This window comes from Naegleria gruberi, assembly GCF_000004985.1.
Source record: "Naegleria gruberi genomic scaffold NAEGRscaffold_60, whole genome shotgun sequence".
Taxonomy (NCBI): domain Eukaryota; phylum Heterolobosea; class Eutetramitea; order Acrasida; family Naegleriidae; genus Naegleria; species Naegleria gruberi.
In genome coordinates this window covers 60,920-81,160 of record NW_003163267.1, presented here as the reverse complement: position 1 = coordinate 81,160, position 20,241 = coordinate 60,920, and the positions used below count along the sequence as shown (strand labels likewise).

Here is a 20,241-nt window from a genome sequence, read left to right as displayed (position 1 = left end):
CAGAACAGTTTTCTTGGTTACAATTTTCCTACTTTTTTGGATTTCTATTTATTGATTGATTTCCAATAAATTAAACTATTGTAAACTATTGTGAAAAAATTTATTTACATAAAAAGTCCTCTGGCAGGTGTCAAATTCTTCAAAACTGTTTGTGGTCTAGTCGATCCAATCGTAGACGAAAGTTGAGTTCTTGTACTTGTTGGAGTTGACTTTCTATTAGAATTATTCGAATTGTTTGGTCGAGAAGGAGGTCGTTTCTGATTGGAAGACGAAATCATTGTTGGAATACCTGATCTTCCAGCACTTCCTGGACGAGTTGACGATTGTGAATTCTTTGGAATGATGGTAGTGACTGTAATCTCAGTTTCGTCTACTGGATAATCTTTCATTCTTGTATTCGAAGCTGAATGATTCGTCATGTGTTTTGGAGAAATTGGTTTAATGACAGCTGAGCCGAAACTGCCAGAATTTCTCAAACTTTGATGTTGTGAACTATAGGATGAATTAGTTTGAGTATTGACTAAGGTTGAGTTGTAATTGTTATACGAATTGGTTGACTTGGAAGCACTGGTAGGACGTTTGACAGATGTCTGGGCTGGTGTAATAACTCGAGATTTAGTTGGAGTGGTATTCGATTCCTTTCGAATAGGAGTTCTTGGAGTAATTGGCGGCACAACAAAATGATCCTCTGCATATTGTTGCTTAATGGAGGCAACTTGATTTTTCAATGAATTATTCTCCTTAAATATTGATTCCATTCCAGCTTTCGTTTCGGATAGAGATTGTTCCAAATGTTTGATTAAATGATCCTTTCTCGAATTTTCCAATTTCAATTCATTGAATTCAATTTGAATGACACTTCTTTCTCGTTCAGTATCTAAATAATTTTCCAATAATTGAGAATTTGAAGATCTTAATTGATTCAATTCTGATGCTCTCTTTTTGGAAGATTCGTCCAATTCGAATTTATAGAGCTCGAATCTGTGATGTTGATCTTCGATTTCCTTCTTGGAGAGTTGGAGTAATTTTCTCGTTTTGGCTAATTCTTCCTCTTGTTTCTTAATGACAAGTTTCAATTCGAAATTCACTTGTTCTGATTTTGCCAATTCTGGAGATGAATTGTTTTCAGATGACATTTTCAGAACTGATTCTTTTAACATGAGTTTGAACGAATCAGTCAATTCCTTAATGTTCTGTTTGTGAGTTTGCTTTAAATCTTCGCTTTCAGTTTCAAGTTTCTTGATTAGTGACAGCAAATTTTTCATGGCACCGTCTTGAGATTTGATTTGAATGGCCAATTTTTGATTCAACTCTTTGAGTGCTTCATTGTTTTGCTCAATAGCTCGTGATCTTTCCATAAGGATTGTCAGTTCTTCTCTGTGTCGTTGCCTTTCTTCCTCGATATACGATTCTCTCAAATCAAGCGATTGAGTCTTTGAATTGACCAATTCTCCATAAGTTTTCAAGCAATCATTTTTCTCCTTTAAATTTTCTATAATTTCACTATTAATACTCTTCATTACAACCAATTCTTCCTTCTGAATCTTGATATTATTCGAAAGATCATTACTATATTCAACAACTCTCTTCAATTCATCAGTCAGCTGAGCTTGAGTCTCCAAACAATACTCCTTCAAACCAACCAATTCAGATTTCAATTCAGCCAACATGAATTCCATCTTTGACAATTCTTCATCATGTTTCATCTTTTCAATTCCTTGTTCTTGATTTAATTTTTCATTTTCAATTCTTAATTTTTCAACATTTGAATTGAGGAATTCAATTTCAGATTCCTTCTTTTCCAAATCGATTGAAAAGCTATTCTTATTCTCCAGTACATTTTTCTTTTCGTTTGTGAGCTCTTCTGTCAAATGTTTAATCTTGTCATTTAATTTTTGAATTTCCTTTTTGAGGTGATCGTTTTCTCCTCTTGCTCCCTTGACATCTGCATCCTTTCTTTCCAACTCCTTCTTGAGATTTTCAACATTGGATTTGATTGTTTCCTTTTCTTGTTCTGAATCTTGAAGATATTGAACTATGTTTTTCTTTTGTAATTGATTAGTGACAAATTGATTGATTCCTAATTGAAGGGAAAGGGAAGGAGCACTCACTTGAGGATATTGAGAATGATAAGGGTGATTAAGAATTGGATTATTCAGCACTATTAAAATATTTGAAAACTATACGAAAGAAAGTGAAACTTACTTCTACTACATGAATAATCTTCGCTATTATAACTACTCAAACTACTCAATGATTCAATTGATGAAGTATCATCAGCTTCATAACTAATCGGTTGAGGAGGTTGACTTCTTCTGACTTGTGGCGTGAGCATAGTTTCGTCCAATTCATCATCATTGTATTCTGATATATTTTCTGATGAAAATTCACTTCTTGGTCGATTGTTGTATGGAGATTTAATTCCTGTATTCAAAATGTCTTCAATTCTCTTGTTTGGTGAATTGGAATACAATGAATAACAACTTTCGTCCATGTTTCGGCTCATTTCTTCCTCATGTTCTTCATCATCACTTATATCCGCAGACGAAAGAGCCAACAAGTGTTCTGTAATATGATCCGTGAGTGGAGAACATTCTCCCTCTTGATCATCTTCATTCAAAATGCTAATCGCCTCTGATGAGCTATTGTATTCAAAGTCTTGTTCCATTTTTTTCAGTTTCGTCTACAGTTTCGTTTCTTTCTGTTGCTTACTGAAAATCTACAAGTAGACAACCATCAACAGTTGTTGATTAAGATTTTTCATTTTCCATATCTCTAAACTCCTCAAAATGTTTAAACCCCAAACATTTACATTTTATTAGAAACTTATTGATTCAAAAACTCTTGAGTAATACTTTTCAAAAAAGTGGAAGCAAGACAAATGTACTCAATAACATCAGCACAACTCCACCTTTCGTATACATTCGGACACAACATATTTCTAGTCATTTCCTTAAGACATGTCATGATTGTCTTACTTTCGTCCTGAGTAGCCACCAAATCTTCATCAACCTCCCTACCAAACAGTTCATCCAATTGTTCAACATAATTCTCTGGATGAATAATTATTGATTTTCTAAAAAGAACTCGTAGGATACAAATGGCCAAACTCCAAATTTCACTTTTCAAGCAAATGAAAGGTTTTTCGCAAGTTGTTGAGTGGATTATTTCTGGAGGTTCATAGCCATGAGTAATTTGTGCATTTCTGTTAAAGTCAAAATATTGATGGAGTGGAGCATTGTAACTAACTGCATGTTCATCACCTTGGAATGAAATTGTGGATGTTAAATTGACTTGTTGGTCAATTAAGAGTTCAATTGACTTGTCGAGATTATTTAAATGGACATTCAAGTTGCCATCTTGCAACTTTTCAATTAGAATGTTTTCCAATGTCAAGTTTCTGTACACGAGGTGATGTTTGTGAAGTAAATCCAATAAACGAACTGTCTTGAATACGATAACGAGTAAGAAATTGGGTGAAAGTGGCTGATTCATTGCATCATGTTGTTCTTCTTCTTCTGTTAATAATTGTGCAAGAGACTTAACTGCCAAATGATGATCACTGACATCTTTCACAGATGATGCACTAAAACTTGCAACCTTTCCTTCTCTGACCAATTGATTAACAATGGACATGGCATGCTCATGATGAATTGGCGAATATTCTCGTATTGTAGATGTGGTAGATGTCGATGGTAACAGCAACTGTTTCTTGCCATGATGATCATCGAATTATTTTACTGTTTTCGGTTGTAGATAATGAATTTGTTGCTGCCATTAAATTACTCTCGGATTCGGCCACAACAGCAGTAGCATCAACACTACTCGATACCGATGCAGATGAAGTATTCTTCATCGTGATCATTAATTCATCATCATCATCAAGTTGATTATTCTCAAAGGTTTGGACCATTTTTTTGTATATGAATTTTATATTGTCCTGTCGCTATTCTTAATATTATTATTATTCTTGTAGCTCTCTGTTGTTGTGTGCAGTTTTTGTTGTTGTTGTGGAAAATGGTGCGTGTGTTTTAAATTTTTTTTCTTTTTTAAGGATTGATGAGGGCGGAGAAGGTCACCAAAAAAGCACATAACTTGAATGAAATCGCTGAGAATTTGACTGAAAGGTATTGGAAATGTTGATGTCTTGGAGAATATAGAATTATACAATTGGGGATTGTATTAAAATTTTGTAAACTTGCTCAATAGTTGATATTGGAAATTTGTTTGTTGGCTTGTTTCGGTGGTGAATTAAATAGAATACCGCTGTAGTTGATGATGAAGTGAAGGGAAAATAATTTTGCGCGCGTAATGTGTTGGGTCCACCAACGGTTTCCACCAACTGTTCACGTAAATTCAATAAGCGTTTTGAAGCCTTATTTGATATTGAAATCAAGTCTTCTCCTTATCATAAGTAATTATTGGTGAAGCAAGGTATTATGATAATATTTTAAAAAATAATTTTTTCAAAAAATATGTAATTAAATTGGTGATGAGAAAAAAACTGTTATATTAATACTTTTCATCATTATGGGTATAATGTGGGATGATGTACCATCTCTGAATGATGTTTGGAGATACTCCTGATTAGTTGCCATGATGTATGATAACATTTGCTTGAATTTTTCCTATATTATAAAAAAGAGACTTTGCAAACAAGTCAGTAAAACATCAACAAGAATAATAGTAATAATAGTAATAATAATTTAAGCCTGTTCATTACAATTAGGATGTTACTCATTAATTTTAAATTACAACAAAATTCTACCAACAATAATAATTTTAATATATCAACAACAACAATACTAATAGTAGTAATTCAACGTGTCCCGAATTTATTTCCTCCATACCTTCCTTTCAAAAGAATGAATGGGCCAATTGTAATGATACCATCATCATGCCAATATTATCAGCAACATGTTTGGTTTTGTACATCATTCTTGTTGTTATTTGTGCCATAGGAGTGATAAAGAAGAGGAAAAGTGGACATCTTCAATCACGTACCATCAGTGGTATTGTAGTTACACTAACAGGGAGTTTTATCTATGTATCTGTTACTCTTCTCCGTTTTACGGTTGGTAGATCTAGATTTCCCTGTATGATATTTAGTATTGTTAGCTATTCAATTCCTCCTTGTTTTGCAATGCCTTCAATATTGAGGTGTTTGCGATTAGTATTTCAGCACAGATTCAATTTGATAAAGACAAACACTTTATCAAGCTCCTATTGCATGCAACAAGAACAACAGAACACAGAGAGCTTGTTTATTCAAGCCAAACAAAATTCCAACAATAGTAATAACAACAGTATATCAACTAGTAATAGGAATGTCAATTCATCAGTCATGACATCTGTTGTGGAAACTTTTGAAAATAATCAAGTTATAGCTCGTGAAGAGAATACGACAAGAGAGAAATTCATCATCAAGGCACACTCCATTCTCACCAACAATACAGCATCTCTCATAGTATTTTGGCTTTCCATTGGAGTCCAACTCTTTCTGTGGTTTGTGCTTATGGTAGTAGAGGATAGCTTTTTCCAAAATGAACATTACTTTATGGATGGAGCACTCTTGATTTCACTTGGAAAAGGATGTGGGTTAGGGTTTCCCTCAACTCTATTTGTTGTGGGAATTAGTATTTGCTATTTTATTGTGGAATTTATTGCTATTGGACTTTGCTTTACTGTTGACAATGATACTTGGCATATTAAGAGGGAAGTTTTCCTTTTGGTTGCCACTCAAATCTTGACTGCAGTAATCTTTACATTTTTAAGTGTTGCTTCAGTGGTAGAGATTGTGGACTATTTCGTTCCTTCTGGATTTGTAGTTGCAGCTTACAGTACATTCGAGTTGGTTCTCACAATTTTAATTCCTATAATTAGAGCCATCCATGCAGATTCAAAAGAAAAAAGAGAATGTGATTCAGAAATTGAAATGATAATTTCCAATAAGGAAACATTTCAAATATTCTTGGATTATTTGAGAAAGTCGTTTTGCCCTGAAAATTTGCTGTGCTATGCTGATATTGAGAAATATAAACGTGAAACAGCATTAAGGCAAAGAAAGAAAATTGCACACCGAATGGTAAAGAAATACTTGTACGAAGATTCACCTTTCCAATTGAATTTGCCCTCTGATCTCTATTCTGTAAAGACCGTAATTATGGACAATATTAGTTTTGCAGATAATCAAAATGCATTAACAGATGATTTATTTGCCGATATTCAACTTCACGTGCTGAGCAACTTGGTAGATTCCTATTCAAGACTCAAATTCTCTAACAAGACCATTCAGAAAGTTTCAAATGATTGGAATGCAAAGCAAAAGAGGCTATCACCAAGATCTCCAATGATCAGTTTATCATCCATGACTTCGTTAAAACTTTAGGAAATCAAAATCTTACTTATATTATTTCTTCTTCATAAGAAACTAACCATCAATACAGAACAATGAACATTTGAGAATGAAATGGGGTTTTACAATAAAAAAATGCCTACACTCAATATAGAAGGAACCAACGATTGTTCATTCTCCCTCATCAATCTCTTGCCATTCACCAGATTGCCTGGTTCTGTCCTTGCTGAAAATAAGGAAATATTCGCAGAGCAGACTTACTATTTGAAAAAGAAGGAAATTAATTTATCGGACCACATCCGAACAATCAAGGAAGGAACTGTGCTGCTTGGACATGATGATGAACACAAAGCTGAGGAAGAAGTTGCACAATTTATAGAATTACAATCGTCATCATTACCAAGTGATGAAGAAAAGAAAACTTGTTTTAAAGTTTTGGATGCTGATTGTTTGCAAGTTGCTTTTGAATTGTTTGAAAAAACTGGAAGAACGCCAATGGTTTTGAATTTGGGTAGGTTCATCAAATATTGTTGAATGGTTAAAATTGGAAATGTTGAAAGCATCGAGAAGAACAATTTGTGGAAAGTATTGGGTTCCTTATTTAGGAACTCAGGAAGAATTCATTGAGAGAAAATCAGTAATTTACAGATATAGTATTGATCCTGATTTGAATGAAATTGTTGGAAAGGAACTTGAAAAGCGAGCATTGAATACAGATGAAGATCCTCATCATATTTTGGAATTTGGAGTAACCTATACTCCTCAATTGCCAATTATTAGAAACTTTAAAGAAACTGGCGATTATTCACTTGTGGATCCCTGTATATTCATTAATGTGGCTGCTGCTGGTGCCATTGATTTGAGAATCAAATATTTCAGAAAGACAGATCATTCAAAATATTATGATAAGCACGGAGTGTTAAATGAGGAACTATTCATCAAACATACGAAACTAAAGATTAGGATGGTGCTCTATTGTGCATTAAAGATGGAGGAAAGAGATTTGGTGTTGGGAGCATTTGGATGTGGAGCTTACTTGAATGATACCAAGACAGTTTCGTCATGTTTCGAACAAGTATTGAACGAACCAGCTTTCAAGAATAGGTTTGATAATGTTTATTTTGCAATTTTGGGAAAGGGAAATTGCCAGCCATTTGAAGAAACTTTTTGCTAGTTATTCGAAAGAGCAAAATTAGAAAGTGATTTGTGAAGGAAAAATAGTAGAATCAATCTCTTTAATGTACTGCTAATTATTATTGAAAGAATTTAAGAATATTTCAATAATTTTCAAATGATAAGGTTTCCCAATTCACACATATGGAAATTGCTTGCAAGTCAAACGTCATCAATTAATTAAAAAATTAAAAATAAATTTAAAAAAAATTTCAACACTGGGAAGCAGTTTTTCCTTCCACTAACCACCAAACTAACCGACTGTTAATAGAAAAATGGGAAATACCATCAATTCACAAACTGGTAGTCCTTCACATGCCATAACTGACCTGTCCAAAATTAATTCTTCAGGATTAGTGGCAAGTAATCACGCTTTCTATCATCACAGCTCTCCTAATTCCTCCAACAGAAGTTCCATGTCTTCATCTGATCAATATCATTTTCAAAATAATTTTGTTTCGAATAATAACGGCAATTTGGGAAGCGGACATTTAGAAGTTTCGTCTCAATTTCTTCATCAATTATCACCTTCAATGATGGAATATTACAATCAATATCAATGGAATGGTGGAAATTTATTTACAGATGATCATGAAGATTATGATTTGATTGTTGACATGGATGATCCTTCTCCTCATCATTTGACACATAAGGGATGGTCAATTAAATTGTCAACTGAATTGGAATTGAGAATTTTGGATAGAATAAGAGAATCTATGAATCAAGCAGCTGCTCTAGCTCATCAAGAACAGAATGAACATATTTATCATAGTATTCAAAATCAAATGACACAAAATTCGAATCATTCCTATATTAATACTCAGGCAATTATTCCTGGAGTGTTGCCAACTGCAAGTGCCATTCAAAATGCACCTTCTAGACCTCCATCTCCTAGTTTTGCATGTGGAGGATTGCCAAGTAATAATACAGCAACTGATCATTCAGATTTGTCGAGTGCTTCAGATGGTGAATTGACTCCACGTGATTCAAATGTTGATGATCCATTCAGTTCAACTGCCAATCCATCAAATTCTTCTAGAAAGAAGCATCGTAATCGTCGTGATCATCACTATATCAATTACTTTGCTGAAATTGAACACAAATTCACACAACAACCAAGTTGTGTTGTCAGTGTTTTGGGATTTAAGAATAGTGGAAAAACTCACTTGTTGAATGAGTTGAGTGGATCTGATTTGAGAGTTGGATTGACTCAGAGTACTCCAGCTCTTTGTTTCAAAGTTCCAAAGAATAATCAAGGAAGAGATTGGTTACTTGTTGATACAATGGGATTGAGAGGAGCTGTCAGAGTGGCAGATGTCAAGAGACAATTGAGAGAAATTCAAAAGGAAGGAATGGTTCCTACCTCTGATGAGATTATCGTTCATGAAAATCAACAATTGACAGCTTCAAAAAAGATGCCAACTACTCCACTCTCATCCACAAGCACTCAACAACAAATGTGGATCGATCCAGAAATTATTCAACAGCAACAATGGAATGAGGCCATTAAGAGAAACGTTCGTGAGAAGAGAATGCTCGAAGATACCATTGAGGAAGTTCTGTTGAACATGTCTCACTTTATTCTCTACGTTGTAAATGAAATGACATGGGAAGAACATGAGAAATTGTACGATTTATTGAATAGGAGAGATACTGGTATTAATCCAACCACTGGAAAACCAAGAAAGATTACCGTAGTAGTCGTTCACAATTTTAAAGAGTGTGAAACTTTGGAAGATTTCAACAAGATGGTTCAGAGATATGTTGTCGATGCCTTCCCTGGAGAATTGAGAAGTAAGGAGGTGAATATTGTGAATGGATCCTCTTCGAATGGTCAGAACATTACAGTTGGATTTGCTCCATTCTTTACTTCTGGAAGTGGAAATCGAGTTATTAATCATGTCTTTTTGGCAAAGAAGGACTCTGAAGTTGGACAAAAGTACAATCAATTGACCTATGCTTTGATTCGTATCTGGTTGGCTTCTCAATCTACTGAGAGAATTCACTGCATGACTTCATACTTGACCAGTCACATTCAAGCAGCTCTCCAAAATCACATTACCAACATTAAGGATGTTCAAATGAATTTCAAGATCAAGAAGAGCGTATTGGATGAAAATTCATTGAACAATTCAATTACTCAAATTTTGAATTCAACTCAACCATCATTAAGCATTACCTCATCACATCAGAATTCATCGATGAGTGGTGGCAGTAGTAGTAGTAGTGGAGGTGGTTTATTGAGCTCGTGGTCTTCCATGATTAGAGGAAGTGATAAGAAGAGCACCAATCCAGCTCAAGTTTTGGTTCCACCATCGATTGGTGAATTTATTTTGAAATTTTTACCAGAAGATGATTGTCAATTACAATATTCAAGTGAATCAGAGTTTAATAATGGAAGTAATTCAAATGTTGTGGGAATGTACACTGGTGGTCATAAAAATGATAAACAATAAGATCTTTCGAATAAAATTATTTAAAATAATTAAAAAAAATATTGAATGTAATATTGTGATGACAGAAAAACAGTTGTCAAACTTGGAGAATATCCATTCTTCAGTCTTTCAAAATTGTATTGATTGTGTGAACGAAAACAATCCAGAAAAATTGAAAGAGGTTCTTAGCTCGATCGGAACTTGCTAATCATGAAATTGAAGCATTGATAGATCTTGCGAATAACTTGGGCCACACGGAAATAGTAATCATTTTGAATAATACATTGGATTATGTTTTCGAATTTGATAACGAGGAGATCGAGCACTTGATCCCAAGATTAGTTTCAGTTTCGAATTTTGGTCAAGATGAATTACTAAAATTCTTGAAAAATTATTTAACACAAACAAGGCCGTGGCATAAAGTTATACATTACGATATTAGCGTAAATAATTTTATAGTATTGAATATTAATCCAATAGAATTTCCAATAATCAGATTAACAGATTTTGAAGTATCAAGTTTTGAAGAGATTGGAGGAATTAAGAAATTAGAAAATAATTTTGTTTTTGGAGAGGAAATAGATTCAGATAATATAGAGCATGAATTGGAGAAAAGAGGAATTGATTTTGAACTGATTGATTTAATAATGAAAATTAAAGGTCGCGAACTAACAAGAATGCAATGTCTGAAAATTATAGAATCAATTATTGATTCAAAGAAATTTATTAAGAAGAACACAACTGAATTTTCAGACTGTACGATAATAACTGCAAACTATATAGAGAGCATTTTTCAAATTGCTTTAGATTATTACAAAATTGGAAATTTTGAAAGTGCAAAAACCTACTTTTACAAAATTTTGAAAGATTTGAATTTTTTAACTGGTATTCGGTTACTATTGGCAAATTGCCATTTAAATTTAGGAGAATTTAATGATGCAATTCAATGCATTGAAAACATTTTGTGTATTGACCCTAAATGTAAGGCAGGATTTGTATATAAAATTATAAGAAACCTGTCGATAGGTGAAGGAGGAAAAGCAAGACAAATCTATCAAGAAATGAATTCCTTTCCATCATTAACGGATCCATATTTTGGAGAACTTGAGTGTGATCCAATAGTTTGGAAGAAACTTATCAAGAAGGAAACAATAATTGTGGCTCCCATGTGGGATGAATTTTCAACTATTCGATACATTTTTGTACATTACCTCAATGAAGTACAACATGTTGTAATGCTCAATGGTGTGGATTTGGAAAAACTAATAGAAAAATGTAAAGAAATATTTAATGACCAGTCTTTGGAATATTTAATTGAACCTCTTGGATCTCGTATTGAATCTATTGATCAATTACAACATTTGAGTCATTATACTGTTCTCAAAAAGATGGAAGAAAACAAAGAAAAGCAATTAGACATAATATCACTAAGAGAGCTTAAAGAATGTGTAAATAGTGAAAGTGAATATTTGAAAACAATTCCAATGGATCACTCATATAATTTCGAAGAAATATATAAGAAATTATTAACACATAAGAAACAATATTTAGTGAAAGTCTTGAGGGCTGGTCATGCGTTCAGCGACGACGGTTCAGAAATGAAATTTGTTTTAATGGAGAGATGTGAAGCTGATTTTTCTAAATATTTAGAAAAAAACAAAATATCTAACATTACCGATTTCCTTAACAAGGTTGAATTAATATGTCTCTGTGTTAAGGATTTGCATTCTCTTAATATAGTTCACATGGATACCAAATCAGATAATTTATTATCTAAATTCGTTAATGAGATATTTACATTATTATTCTGTGATTTTGAGGAATCAATTGATGTTTCAGACATGGAGATTTTCAATGACAAAGTTATTATTTCTCTTCCCACAACTGGAACAGACTTTGTAAATTCACCAGAATCTTATTACTGCAAATATAATTTTGGAAATAGAATCATCCACACAAATTTTATGTTTAGAATGGATTCTTGGAGTGTTGGAATTAATATTCTTCTATTAATTCTAAAATTCCTGCTTAATTACAATGGATCTGAAGAGCTTGTTATGAAAAGGATGAAATGTTTTCATGAAAACACCAATCAAGAATATGAAAAACTAATTGGATTTGGTGAATGGGTTGCTGCTCATGATTCACATGAAGCGATTCACTCATTTATTAATGAAGTTATTGATGAACTCGTTCACAAATATCCTGAGCTAAGTGATAGACAAACAACAATGTTACAGGAAACTCTCTGTGGGCTATTGCACAAAGATCCCTCAAAAAGAATGTCAATTGATAAATTGCTAGAAAATTGGAAATTTATTAATCATGATGGACATTACATGGAAGATGTTGACTAAGACCTGAAGAATTTCAATGTGTCACCCAGGTCCATCCATTGACTAACTATTAATCATTTACGATTTGAATTCTTCAAGAAACAACGTGTTTTACAATTTGTTGTAATACAAGTTCGCACTCACATCCAAAAATTTAATCAAATTCAAATTGGAACTTTCAAAAACTCAACAAAAAATAAATTCAAAAAAAAATTCAAAATATTAAAAACAAATGAATAGCAACAATATTACAATGTCTGATGATGCTGTTGATCATGATCCTATGATTTCTTCAGCTTCAGGGGAGGGGGAGAAAATTTATTCCATACAAAAATTATCAGATTTTAAGGATCCGATCTTGCAAATTGTTCGGGAGATGGGAATTGAAAAGTTTGGTGATGATCAGGTGAGAGGAATGTATATTTTCGGATCACAGGCCTATTATTCACAGGTGAGAGATGCTGGATCGATCGAGCCATATGGAGTGACTGATTCGCATGGGAATGAATTGATTGGTGTTTGTTGGAGGAATGATGAAAAGAAGGAGGTGATTCAATATTTGGCAGAATCTGATTTTGATATAATTTTGGTTGTGGATGAATATAAATCTACAGATGAATTATTGGGAGCTTTGGCAAGTGATATGCAAAGCAAGTGGGAGACTCAAATTTCGATCAAGACCTGCTTGGGAGAAGACATTGAGTTTAAATTGGATGTTTCAGTGTATAACACTAGTTATTTCATTTCATACATGCATTATCATCAACCTGTATATAACCAAGCAGTGACAAGTCATTTGATTGATCAGGTTTATGTCATTTATGAAGATGAAAAGATGAGCTATTTCAGAAAGAATTGGGCTATTCATCATTTAAATATTCCTAGATTAATCAGTGCAAATGCAGAAGAATTGGATTATTGTTTCCAAAAAGCAAAGAGATTTTTCGAACTTGCACAAAATGGTTCATATTCTGATGAAAGAGAAAACTATCAAGACGTTTACACTGGTTACTTATCGAGAAGACCTACCCAAGCATTACTAAAAACCTCTAAAAAGAATATTGTTCATGGCAAGAGAAAACTCTTATTTTCCAGACAATTGATGGAAAATAATGAAATTACAGACTACCAAGAGATGAACGATTTTCAAGATCATGTCTTGAGTTTCCCGAATCATAATTGGGATGTATATGAGCAGAATTTTTTGCCTGAGTATGATCAGTTAAAAGTTGAATTCACTGATGATTGTGATGAAGTTATTGCGTTTGGTAAGAAACTTTTGGAAAAACAAAAGGATGTCATTAATTTCTTGAACAAGTTTTGCATTACAGATAATCTTTCTAAATTGAGAGCATCATTCAGGAATGAATCTAAACATATCAAGAAAAACAAAATCAGCTCAATTGAATCCTATGTTGCCAATCTCTTCATGAATGGAATTTACGTTTTAAAACACTTATTTGGAATTAGAGTAGTGCCATTTGAAGCTAGTAACAATTCAGAGATCGAAAATGCCACCCTGTTCCAATGCTCCATCCCTCCAAATGTTGACAACCTTCATCCACACTTAATGGCTCTTGATGGTTGTATCATTAAATTTGACAAGTGCTACTCAATAGTTTCACAAACTTGTGGTAGAACTGTTGATCTGAGAGATTCATCAATACTCCCAAGATTTGATGACTACCTCTATTGCTTCAAGGTTCCATGCGGAAAGAGAGTGAGTCTCTTCCACTACAATAATGAATGGAAAGTGAGCTGTCCTGAATTGGATAATCAAGACTGGATTGATTGGCCACTCCTTAAAAAAAAGGGAGCAAACTGGAGAGAAGATTTTTGGAGAGTTTGGAAGCAACAAAATCTTTCCTTGGATGAGCTTAATAAGAAATCGACTATAATGTTTATTTGGAATGGTGAGCAGCTGACAATGATTGGACAATATGGAGCTGATGAATCAATTTTTAGATTTTTAGATAAACCAAACATTATTCAAGAAGAGAAGGAATTGACCAGTTATGTTCAGGATGGTTTTTCTCTCAAGAAGTGGAAACAGGCCATGATTGAAGAATCTCTCAAGCTCAATCCTAAGGAATATAGTGGATTCCTCTTTATGCAAGATAGCGGACAAGTAGTGTATCATTTGGCTTCTCCACTTCATTACTTGATTCCTAGATTGAAATTGGCCAACAAATTCTACTCGGGTGTGGATGTGCTGAACAAGGATGTGATTGAAAAGTGCACAGATTCGACTCTCCTTCAAAATTCAGACAATGACAGAATTGTCATTTCGTGTGCCGCTTTAGCAGATCACTATGAAGGATCCTTAGTAGAAGATTGCTTTAAATTACTTAATCCAGTATTCCGATGCTACTATTTAATGATTAGAAATGAATTACTCAAAGAAGAAAATAAGGAACACATTCCACTTATTAAGGAAGCTGCTCTCACTCTCGACTATTCTCCACAAGTTGTTGAAATTATTGAGGATGTTTATTACAATGCAGAGAGTTTAGATTACTTTGATACAATGACTGATGATAATTAATTATTCAAATCAATTTCAAAAAGTCTTTTTAAAATTTTTATATAAAAAATGTTCATCGCCATGATGATTTATTAAACATTCTCGATTTTATATTTCCCTTCTTCTCAGAATATCGCAAAAATGCTACTTCTGTTTATTTGAGAAGATTTTATGAAGAAATTGTTGGAGAGATGAGGAATTTAATGCTGATTGTAAAGGATGGCATGTTTTATGAAATATTGACTGATTTGGAGGTTCCTGCCATTCAATTGTTTTGGGAAACGTTGTTTCACATTCTGATAGTCCAATAATTATATCATATTGTGAGGAATATTATTGTGCATGTGATGAGGGCAGTTCAAGAACCAGTTTGGTTTATGGAAATGACTGTCAATTAACTATTAAAATCATTTGAGAAAGGTAAAGACTATCAATAGTATACGTTTATCATGAACATGTAGCCCGTCTAGCTCAGTCGGTAGAGCGCAAGGCTCTTAACCTTGTGGTCGTGGGTTCGACCCCCACGGTGGGCGAATTAATTTTTATATTTGATTAAGAACCAGAATTTTAGTTTATTCTTCAGTAAATGCTATTAATTTACAAGGATGGTGTAACGATTGGTTTTGATGACTTCTTACATGTCTTTCTCTTGATACAAATCTTCTTCTTGATTGACTTGCAACACTTCTTCTTTCCACCAACAAATTTGAATTTCTTACAAATCTTCTTACCCTTTGAACGTTTCAAACACTTCTTATAATACTTCTTCTTGATACATCTTGGTGGAATAATAATTGTCTTGGCACAATACTTCTTCTTTTGATATTTGACACATTTGGAAATAGTCTTCTTGTGCTTACAGAATTTGATGGTCTTATGCTTGGCACAGAAGAATTTCTTCTTAATGAGACAACACTTCTTAACTGATTTTCTCTCCTTACAATATTTAACCTTCTTATACTTGGCGCATTTCTTTGCCCATGAAACAATCTTGCACTTTTTAACATATCTACATTTGGCGACCTTCTTATTGTAAGAATCAACAGTGTATTTGTCGCAGACCTTCTTCTTTTCACACTTCTTGATTGGAACCTTCTTGAATTTCTTACAGACCTTCTTATATCCCTTCTTGACGCACTTGTTGATAATCTTGTACTTGGCACAGAACTTCTTGAAACCCTTCTTGATGCAAATCTTCTTAGTTCCATAAGAATCGCAAACTTTCCAATACTTCTTCTTGGCGCATCCAACAGTCTTGTATGCATGCAAGACACACTTCTTTGTTGCCTTACTGTACTTGTCACATTTGGAATATTTCTTATGTTTGAGACATTTGCCAGCACCGACAATGGCATATTGATCACAGACCTTCTTTTGACCGACGAGTTTGTGTTTCAAACACTTCTTAATCCACTTGTGCTTTAAGCATTTTCTCTTACAATGCTTTGGCTTGTGATACTTGTCAACTACGACAACTGGAGGTTTAGTTTGATAGCTGTCAGTTGCTTGAACTGAGAGGATTGCGAGTAAGAGTAGAATTGCAATTGAAAAGATTAGATTTGTTTTCATTTTTTTTGTTGGATAGCATAGTTCAACCACCATGGTGCTAATTTAAACCATTTCGAATAGTTTTTCATTTGGAACAAACTCAAAAAGTTAGATGTAAGGTTCCAAATTTGGATGGAAATCTGATTTCCCCTAATGAAACCTTCACTGATTCACTTTGTCAAAATTTGATTCAATTTACAAATTAACTTTTCGACTCATATTTCAAATTACAAAGTTTCGGTCACAAATAATTAGTTTCCTATATTTCAACAGATAAAATCATCCTTTGGTTGCTCATACATTGAATAATATTAAATAGTCGTAGAAAACTATTCAGTTTTTTACTTTTTAAATCGTTGCATCATTTCAGTAAACAATGTAGTTTGTCTAAACGATGCAAATAAATAAACTAACATGGAAGTTTTCACATCCATTTCAATCTCATCAAATAATTCCTCAATAAAACCCTTCTCTTCAATTAGGGTTTTCATTCTATCTGTCAACTTTCGACTCGTGTTAATGTGAAACATGGCTTCATCATTCAAAAATGTTTCCACAATATATCTAGCTTTAGTTTCATACTCTGGGATAGTTGTTACCATTTCAGATGCTGGCAAACTAATGTCCTGAAGAATTTGCTCTTCAGACGAAAGTAAATTTTGACAAGTTGATTGAGATTTCAATGACTTGACAAGGAATTTGTAAATATTCACCTGTTCGAGGAATAAAACCAATTCCAAACTGTACATGTTACTCAAGTGAGCTTTGAAATAAGTTCTCATTGTGGCATTTTCGAGGACATTTGACATGCTAATGTAAGATGTGGAAATTGAGGAAGAGGATGAGCCAACTGATGATGTGGAAGGTCTACCGCCGTTAGCTGGCTGTGGAACTTGAAGGGTAGGTGAGGTTGGTGTGGAGGAGGTTGGCTGACCTATTTGTAAATTATTCGAAAGTTCACTAGAAGGTAATTGAACTCGTTTTTGCCGAATTGATGAAAAAACTTTCTTCAAATCTGGGTATAGCTTGATAAGATTAGGTAAAAACTGCTCCACTTCTTCAATTTCACTCTTCTTATACGAAATTACCATTTCCTTATCATCTCCTTCTTCCTGAATCGTTTCTTCTTTTCTATTCGAAAGATTAAACACAAACTGACCCAAATCAGGTCTATCCAACAAATTCTTATAAAAATAACTAGTCTCCACTTGTCCATTCCTCACAATATGCATCCCAAAAGTTGACACCAGCTCCATATCTTTGATTTCTGACAGCGAAGGCAAAAATAATTTTCTCTTTTCCTTGACAAGTAATTTCAAAATCGTTGGCATGGCTTTCATGTGCTTTACAACACTTGCCTTGTCAATCAACAGCATCCTCTTGGCTTGTGTTGAAATTTTACAATGAAACAGTTTCGTATGTGAAATGTGCTTTCCAAATTTGGTTTCGTCTTCTTGATGGCAAATGACAGGAATAATGTTGAGCATTAGTAAAGAAGGGAGGTATTCATCGAGATTGTCGATTAATTTTTGGCACATTGGACAACCAAACCATTTAATGGAAATGATGAGAATTTTGTGTTTGGACGAAAGTTGAAGAATCGAATGGCCAATCGGTTGGACAATCATGGTTTCGAATAATTCTAGAGAGCCTACAGAGGTTGTGGTAATGTTGGAAAGGTTGGATGTGCTTGCGCTGGAAACTTTGCTGTGGTTATCCGAGACGCAATCCTTGCATTCTGTTTCGTTCATGGTTTAGGCAAGTTTCGTAAAGTTTTTTTTTCAAAATGATTCTTGAGCAAGTGCGTGATAACGAGCTCTAACCGCAAAAGGCCATTCGGGTAAAAGAGATTTTGAAATTGAATGTTTGCTTTTCACACTACAAATCTAGAGTTGAAAATAACCATTCAGCAAGACTCGACAAATTGTCGACCGCTCTTTGCGCCAAATTTTTTTTTGCCACTTTTTGAACCAATTAAAACCACTACTGTTTAAAATCTTCCAGAATTTTACAATTCCGATTATTACAGTTATTATTTGTTATATATTAAACATTTAACATGCTTTTAATTTGATTATATGAAGTAACAATGTTTAATATTTAAATAATAATTATTATTTCTAACAATAAAGGCCTTTGATAAAATTTTATTTGATGGCACATTTTATTGAATTTTTGAAAGTCGATTCCGGAATCGCTTTGACTACCACAACACTGGCACGGGGAATCGACGATCAAATATTTTTAATAGAAGACATCATCATTCATCAACCCATCATCATCACCATTCACAACCAATCCATATTCCTGGGATTGTTTGAGTTCAACTGTTCTTTTAGGAACATCTTGGGATGGAGCAAGCTGTGGAGATATCACTTCAGTGTTAATGTTATCTGGTTTTTGAATGAGAACATTGGTTGGTTTTCGGATAGGCAGAGTAAAGTTGGGAGACATAGTTAAAATGTCTCTTGTCCAATCTTTTCTTATTACCTTACCAGTCCTTCTTTCTAACCGGACAAATAGTACTTCTTCACAAGTAAAAGATAAATACAACTTTCTAAGTTTCTTCAGCATGATTTGACAAACTTGGAATAAATCATTCCAGTCACAAGATTCTGTCTTCTTAATAAATGATTCATAATTAAATTCCTTATGTTCTTGCTCATTATCAAGATCACTAGACTCAAGAGTATGGGAAGCAGGTTTGGATACAGTTTCCACGTTTGGTTTTGAGGAGCCAGCTTGAGCTTTTTTGGTACCAATAGACATTTTACCCTTACTTGTCCCTCTTTCCATAATCAAACAATCTAATTGATGAGAACTTTCTACACCTTGATTTGAAAGAGGAACCAGACTTCCATAAGTTGAAAGCAAGTCATAAAGATGTGCAGTGGCAATATGAATGTAATCTCCTATTCTTCCACTATCAGCTTTTTGTAGAACAAAAAGCAATCTCCATTCATTTAACTCAGAATCAAAATTTTCCCAATCCTTTAATGATTTCTTTTCCAAATCTTCATTTGTATAATACAACCACTGTCTAATTGATTTGTATTTTTTCCAAATATTATACATATTTGAGTTTGAATCTTTCAAAAATCCAAAAACTTTATCAAAAGATCCAAAAAGCTTATTACAATGCCCGCCAGATAACATAAATGAATATTCCTTAACTGTGAGAGCATTTTCTTCTTCGATTGTATCTTTCACTAAAACACTTGATGAATGAAAATTAAAATCAGCAAAACCTTCTAATGAACAAATATTGGTTTTCATTTGCTTTTCAAGTTCCGAAGTTTTTAAGGTCATTTTCAAAATATATTCAGTAATTCGTTCATCCATATGCAAAATGCATATGAAAATATTGGATGATTTAACACCCATTTTGTGTTGTAAATTTCTACTATTTTCAGAACAAATCCCAGACAATGAATTTTGTTTCTTAATGTTGCAGAAAGGACAAAACATAGCATGTTCTTTCAATAATGAACAATATTCAAGTGATTTTAAATCACTCACCCAATAGAATTCTAATGGAATTGTTTGGGTTGTATTTTCAAGTGATAGTGTAGCATCATGCTCGTTTTCTTTGATAGTAATATGTTTGGTAGAAAGTTCAATAACTTCTTTTTCAATTTCAGTTATATAATTAATAATATCTTTCTCTTCACCTATATACATTAGAATTGGGAAAACACAGTCTCTTTCTTGTGTTCCGAATAAATGTAAATTTAAAATATTCAAAGTAACTACAACTGTTCGTAAATTTCCAAATTCTCTACCATCCATTGACAATTTAATCATTACTTTTTCTGGTAATTTATCTACACATACTTTATCATTCTGTTTTCTTGTGTGAACAGTATGTAA

General features: G+C 33.4%; 10 protein-coding genes and 1 non-coding gene across 11 annotated transcripts; 6 read left to right on the top strand and 5 right to left on the bottom strand.

Annotated features, from left to right (window-relative positions):
- Window positions 1-19: 19 nt before the first annotated feature.
- On the bottom strand, window positions 20-2,668 carry NAEGRDRAFT_81466 (uncharacterized protein; the record flags this gene model as incomplete). Its single annotated transcript, XM_002671506.1, has 3 exons — window positions 20-638; window positions 1,944-2,161; window positions 2,206-2,668. 3 exons carry the CDS (start codon window positions 2,666-2,668, stop codon window positions 105-107), a joined length of 1,215 nt encoding a protein of 404 aa, XP_002671552.1. The 3' UTR covers window positions 20-104.
- A 127-nt stretch (window positions 2,669-2,795) lies between these two features.
- Window positions 2,796-3,846, bottom strand: NAEGRDRAFT_81465 (uncharacterized protein). The gene has a single exon (XM_002671505.1). The coding sequence runs from the start codon at window positions 3,634-3,636 to the stop codon at window positions 2,827-2,829; it is 810 nt and encodes a 269-aa protein (XP_002671551.1). The 5' UTR covers window positions 3,637-3,846; the 3' UTR covers window positions 2,796-2,826.
- A 1,051-nt stretch (window positions 3,847-4,897) lies between these two features.
- NAEGRDRAFT_73328 (uncharacterized protein) lies at window positions 4,898-6,388 on the top strand (the record flags this gene model as incomplete). The annotated part of the gene is made up of 1 exon (XM_002671572.1): window positions 4,898-6,388. The coding sequence occupies one exon, from the start codon at window positions 4,898-4,900 to the stop codon at window positions 6,386-6,388; it is 1,491 nt and encodes a 496-aa protein (XP_002671618.1).
- A 102-nt stretch (window positions 6,389-6,490) lies between these two features.
- Window positions 6,491-7,529, top strand: NAEGRDRAFT_73327 (uncharacterized protein; the record flags this gene model as incomplete). The annotated part of the gene is made up of 2 exons (XM_002671571.1): window positions 6,491-6,866; window positions 6,916-7,529. The coding sequence occupies 2 exons, from the start codon at window positions 6,491-6,493 to the stop codon at window positions 7,527-7,529; spliced, it is 990 nt and encodes a 329-aa protein (XP_002671617.1).
- Window positions 7,530-7,803: 274 nt separating this feature from the next.
- On the top strand, window positions 7,804-9,984 carry NAEGRDRAFT_73326 (uncharacterized protein; the record flags this gene model as incomplete). Its single annotated transcript, XM_002671570.1, has 1 exon — window positions 7,804-9,984. One exon carries the CDS (start codon window positions 7,804-7,806, stop codon window positions 9,982-9,984), a length of 2,181 nt encoding a protein of 726 aa, XP_002671616.1.
- Window positions 9,985-11,024: 1,040 nt separating this feature from the next.
- Window positions 11,025-12,320, top strand: NAEGRDRAFT_73325 (uncharacterized protein; the record flags this gene model as incomplete). The annotated part of the gene is made up of 1 exon (XM_002671569.1): window positions 11,025-12,320. One exon carries the CDS (start codon window positions 11,025-11,027, stop codon window positions 12,318-12,320), a length of 1,296 nt encoding a protein of 431 aa, XP_002671615.1.
- A 211-nt stretch (window positions 12,321-12,531) lies between these two features.
- NAEGRDRAFT_81464 (uncharacterized protein) lies at window positions 12,532-14,914 on the top strand (the record flags this gene model as incomplete). Its single annotated transcript, XM_002671568.1, has 1 exon — window positions 12,532-14,914. One exon carries the CDS (start codon window positions 12,532-12,534, stop codon window positions 14,842-14,844), a length of 2,313 nt encoding a protein of 770 aa, XP_002671614.1. The 3' UTR covers window positions 14,845-14,914.
- Window positions 14,915-15,283: 369 nt separating this feature from the next.
- Window positions 15,284-15,356, top strand: NAEGRDRAFT_t640. The gene has a single exon. It is a non-coding gene; the product is annotated as a tRNA-Lys (tRNA).
- Window positions 15,357-15,420: 64 nt separating this feature from the next.
- On the bottom strand, window positions 15,421-16,425 carry NAEGRDRAFT_52774 (uncharacterized protein; the record flags this gene model as incomplete). The annotated part of the gene is made up of 1 exon (XM_002671504.1): window positions 15,421-16,425. One exon carries the CDS (start codon window positions 16,423-16,425, stop codon window positions 15,421-15,423), a length of 1,005 nt encoding a protein of 334 aa, XP_002671550.1.
- A 271-nt stretch (window positions 16,426-16,696) lies between these two features.
- On the bottom strand, window positions 16,697-18,136 carry NAEGRDRAFT_81463 (RGS domain-containing protein). Its single transcript, XM_002671503.1, has one exon. The coding sequence runs from the start codon at window positions 18,120-18,122 to the stop codon at window positions 16,713-16,715; it is 1,410 nt and encodes a 469-aa protein (XP_002671549.1). The 5' UTR covers window positions 18,123-18,136; the 3' UTR covers window positions 16,697-16,712.
- A 479-nt stretch (window positions 18,137-18,615) lies between these two features.
- On the bottom strand, window positions 18,616-19,755 carry NAEGRDRAFT_73321 (uncharacterized protein; the record flags this gene model as incomplete). The annotated part of the gene is made up of 1 exon (XM_002671502.1): window positions 18,616-19,755. The coding sequence occupies one exon, from the start codon at window positions 19,753-19,755 to the stop codon at window positions 18,616-18,618; it is 1,140 nt and encodes a 379-aa protein (XP_002671548.1).
- Between the last annotated feature and the right edge of the window lie 486 nt (window positions 19,756-20,241).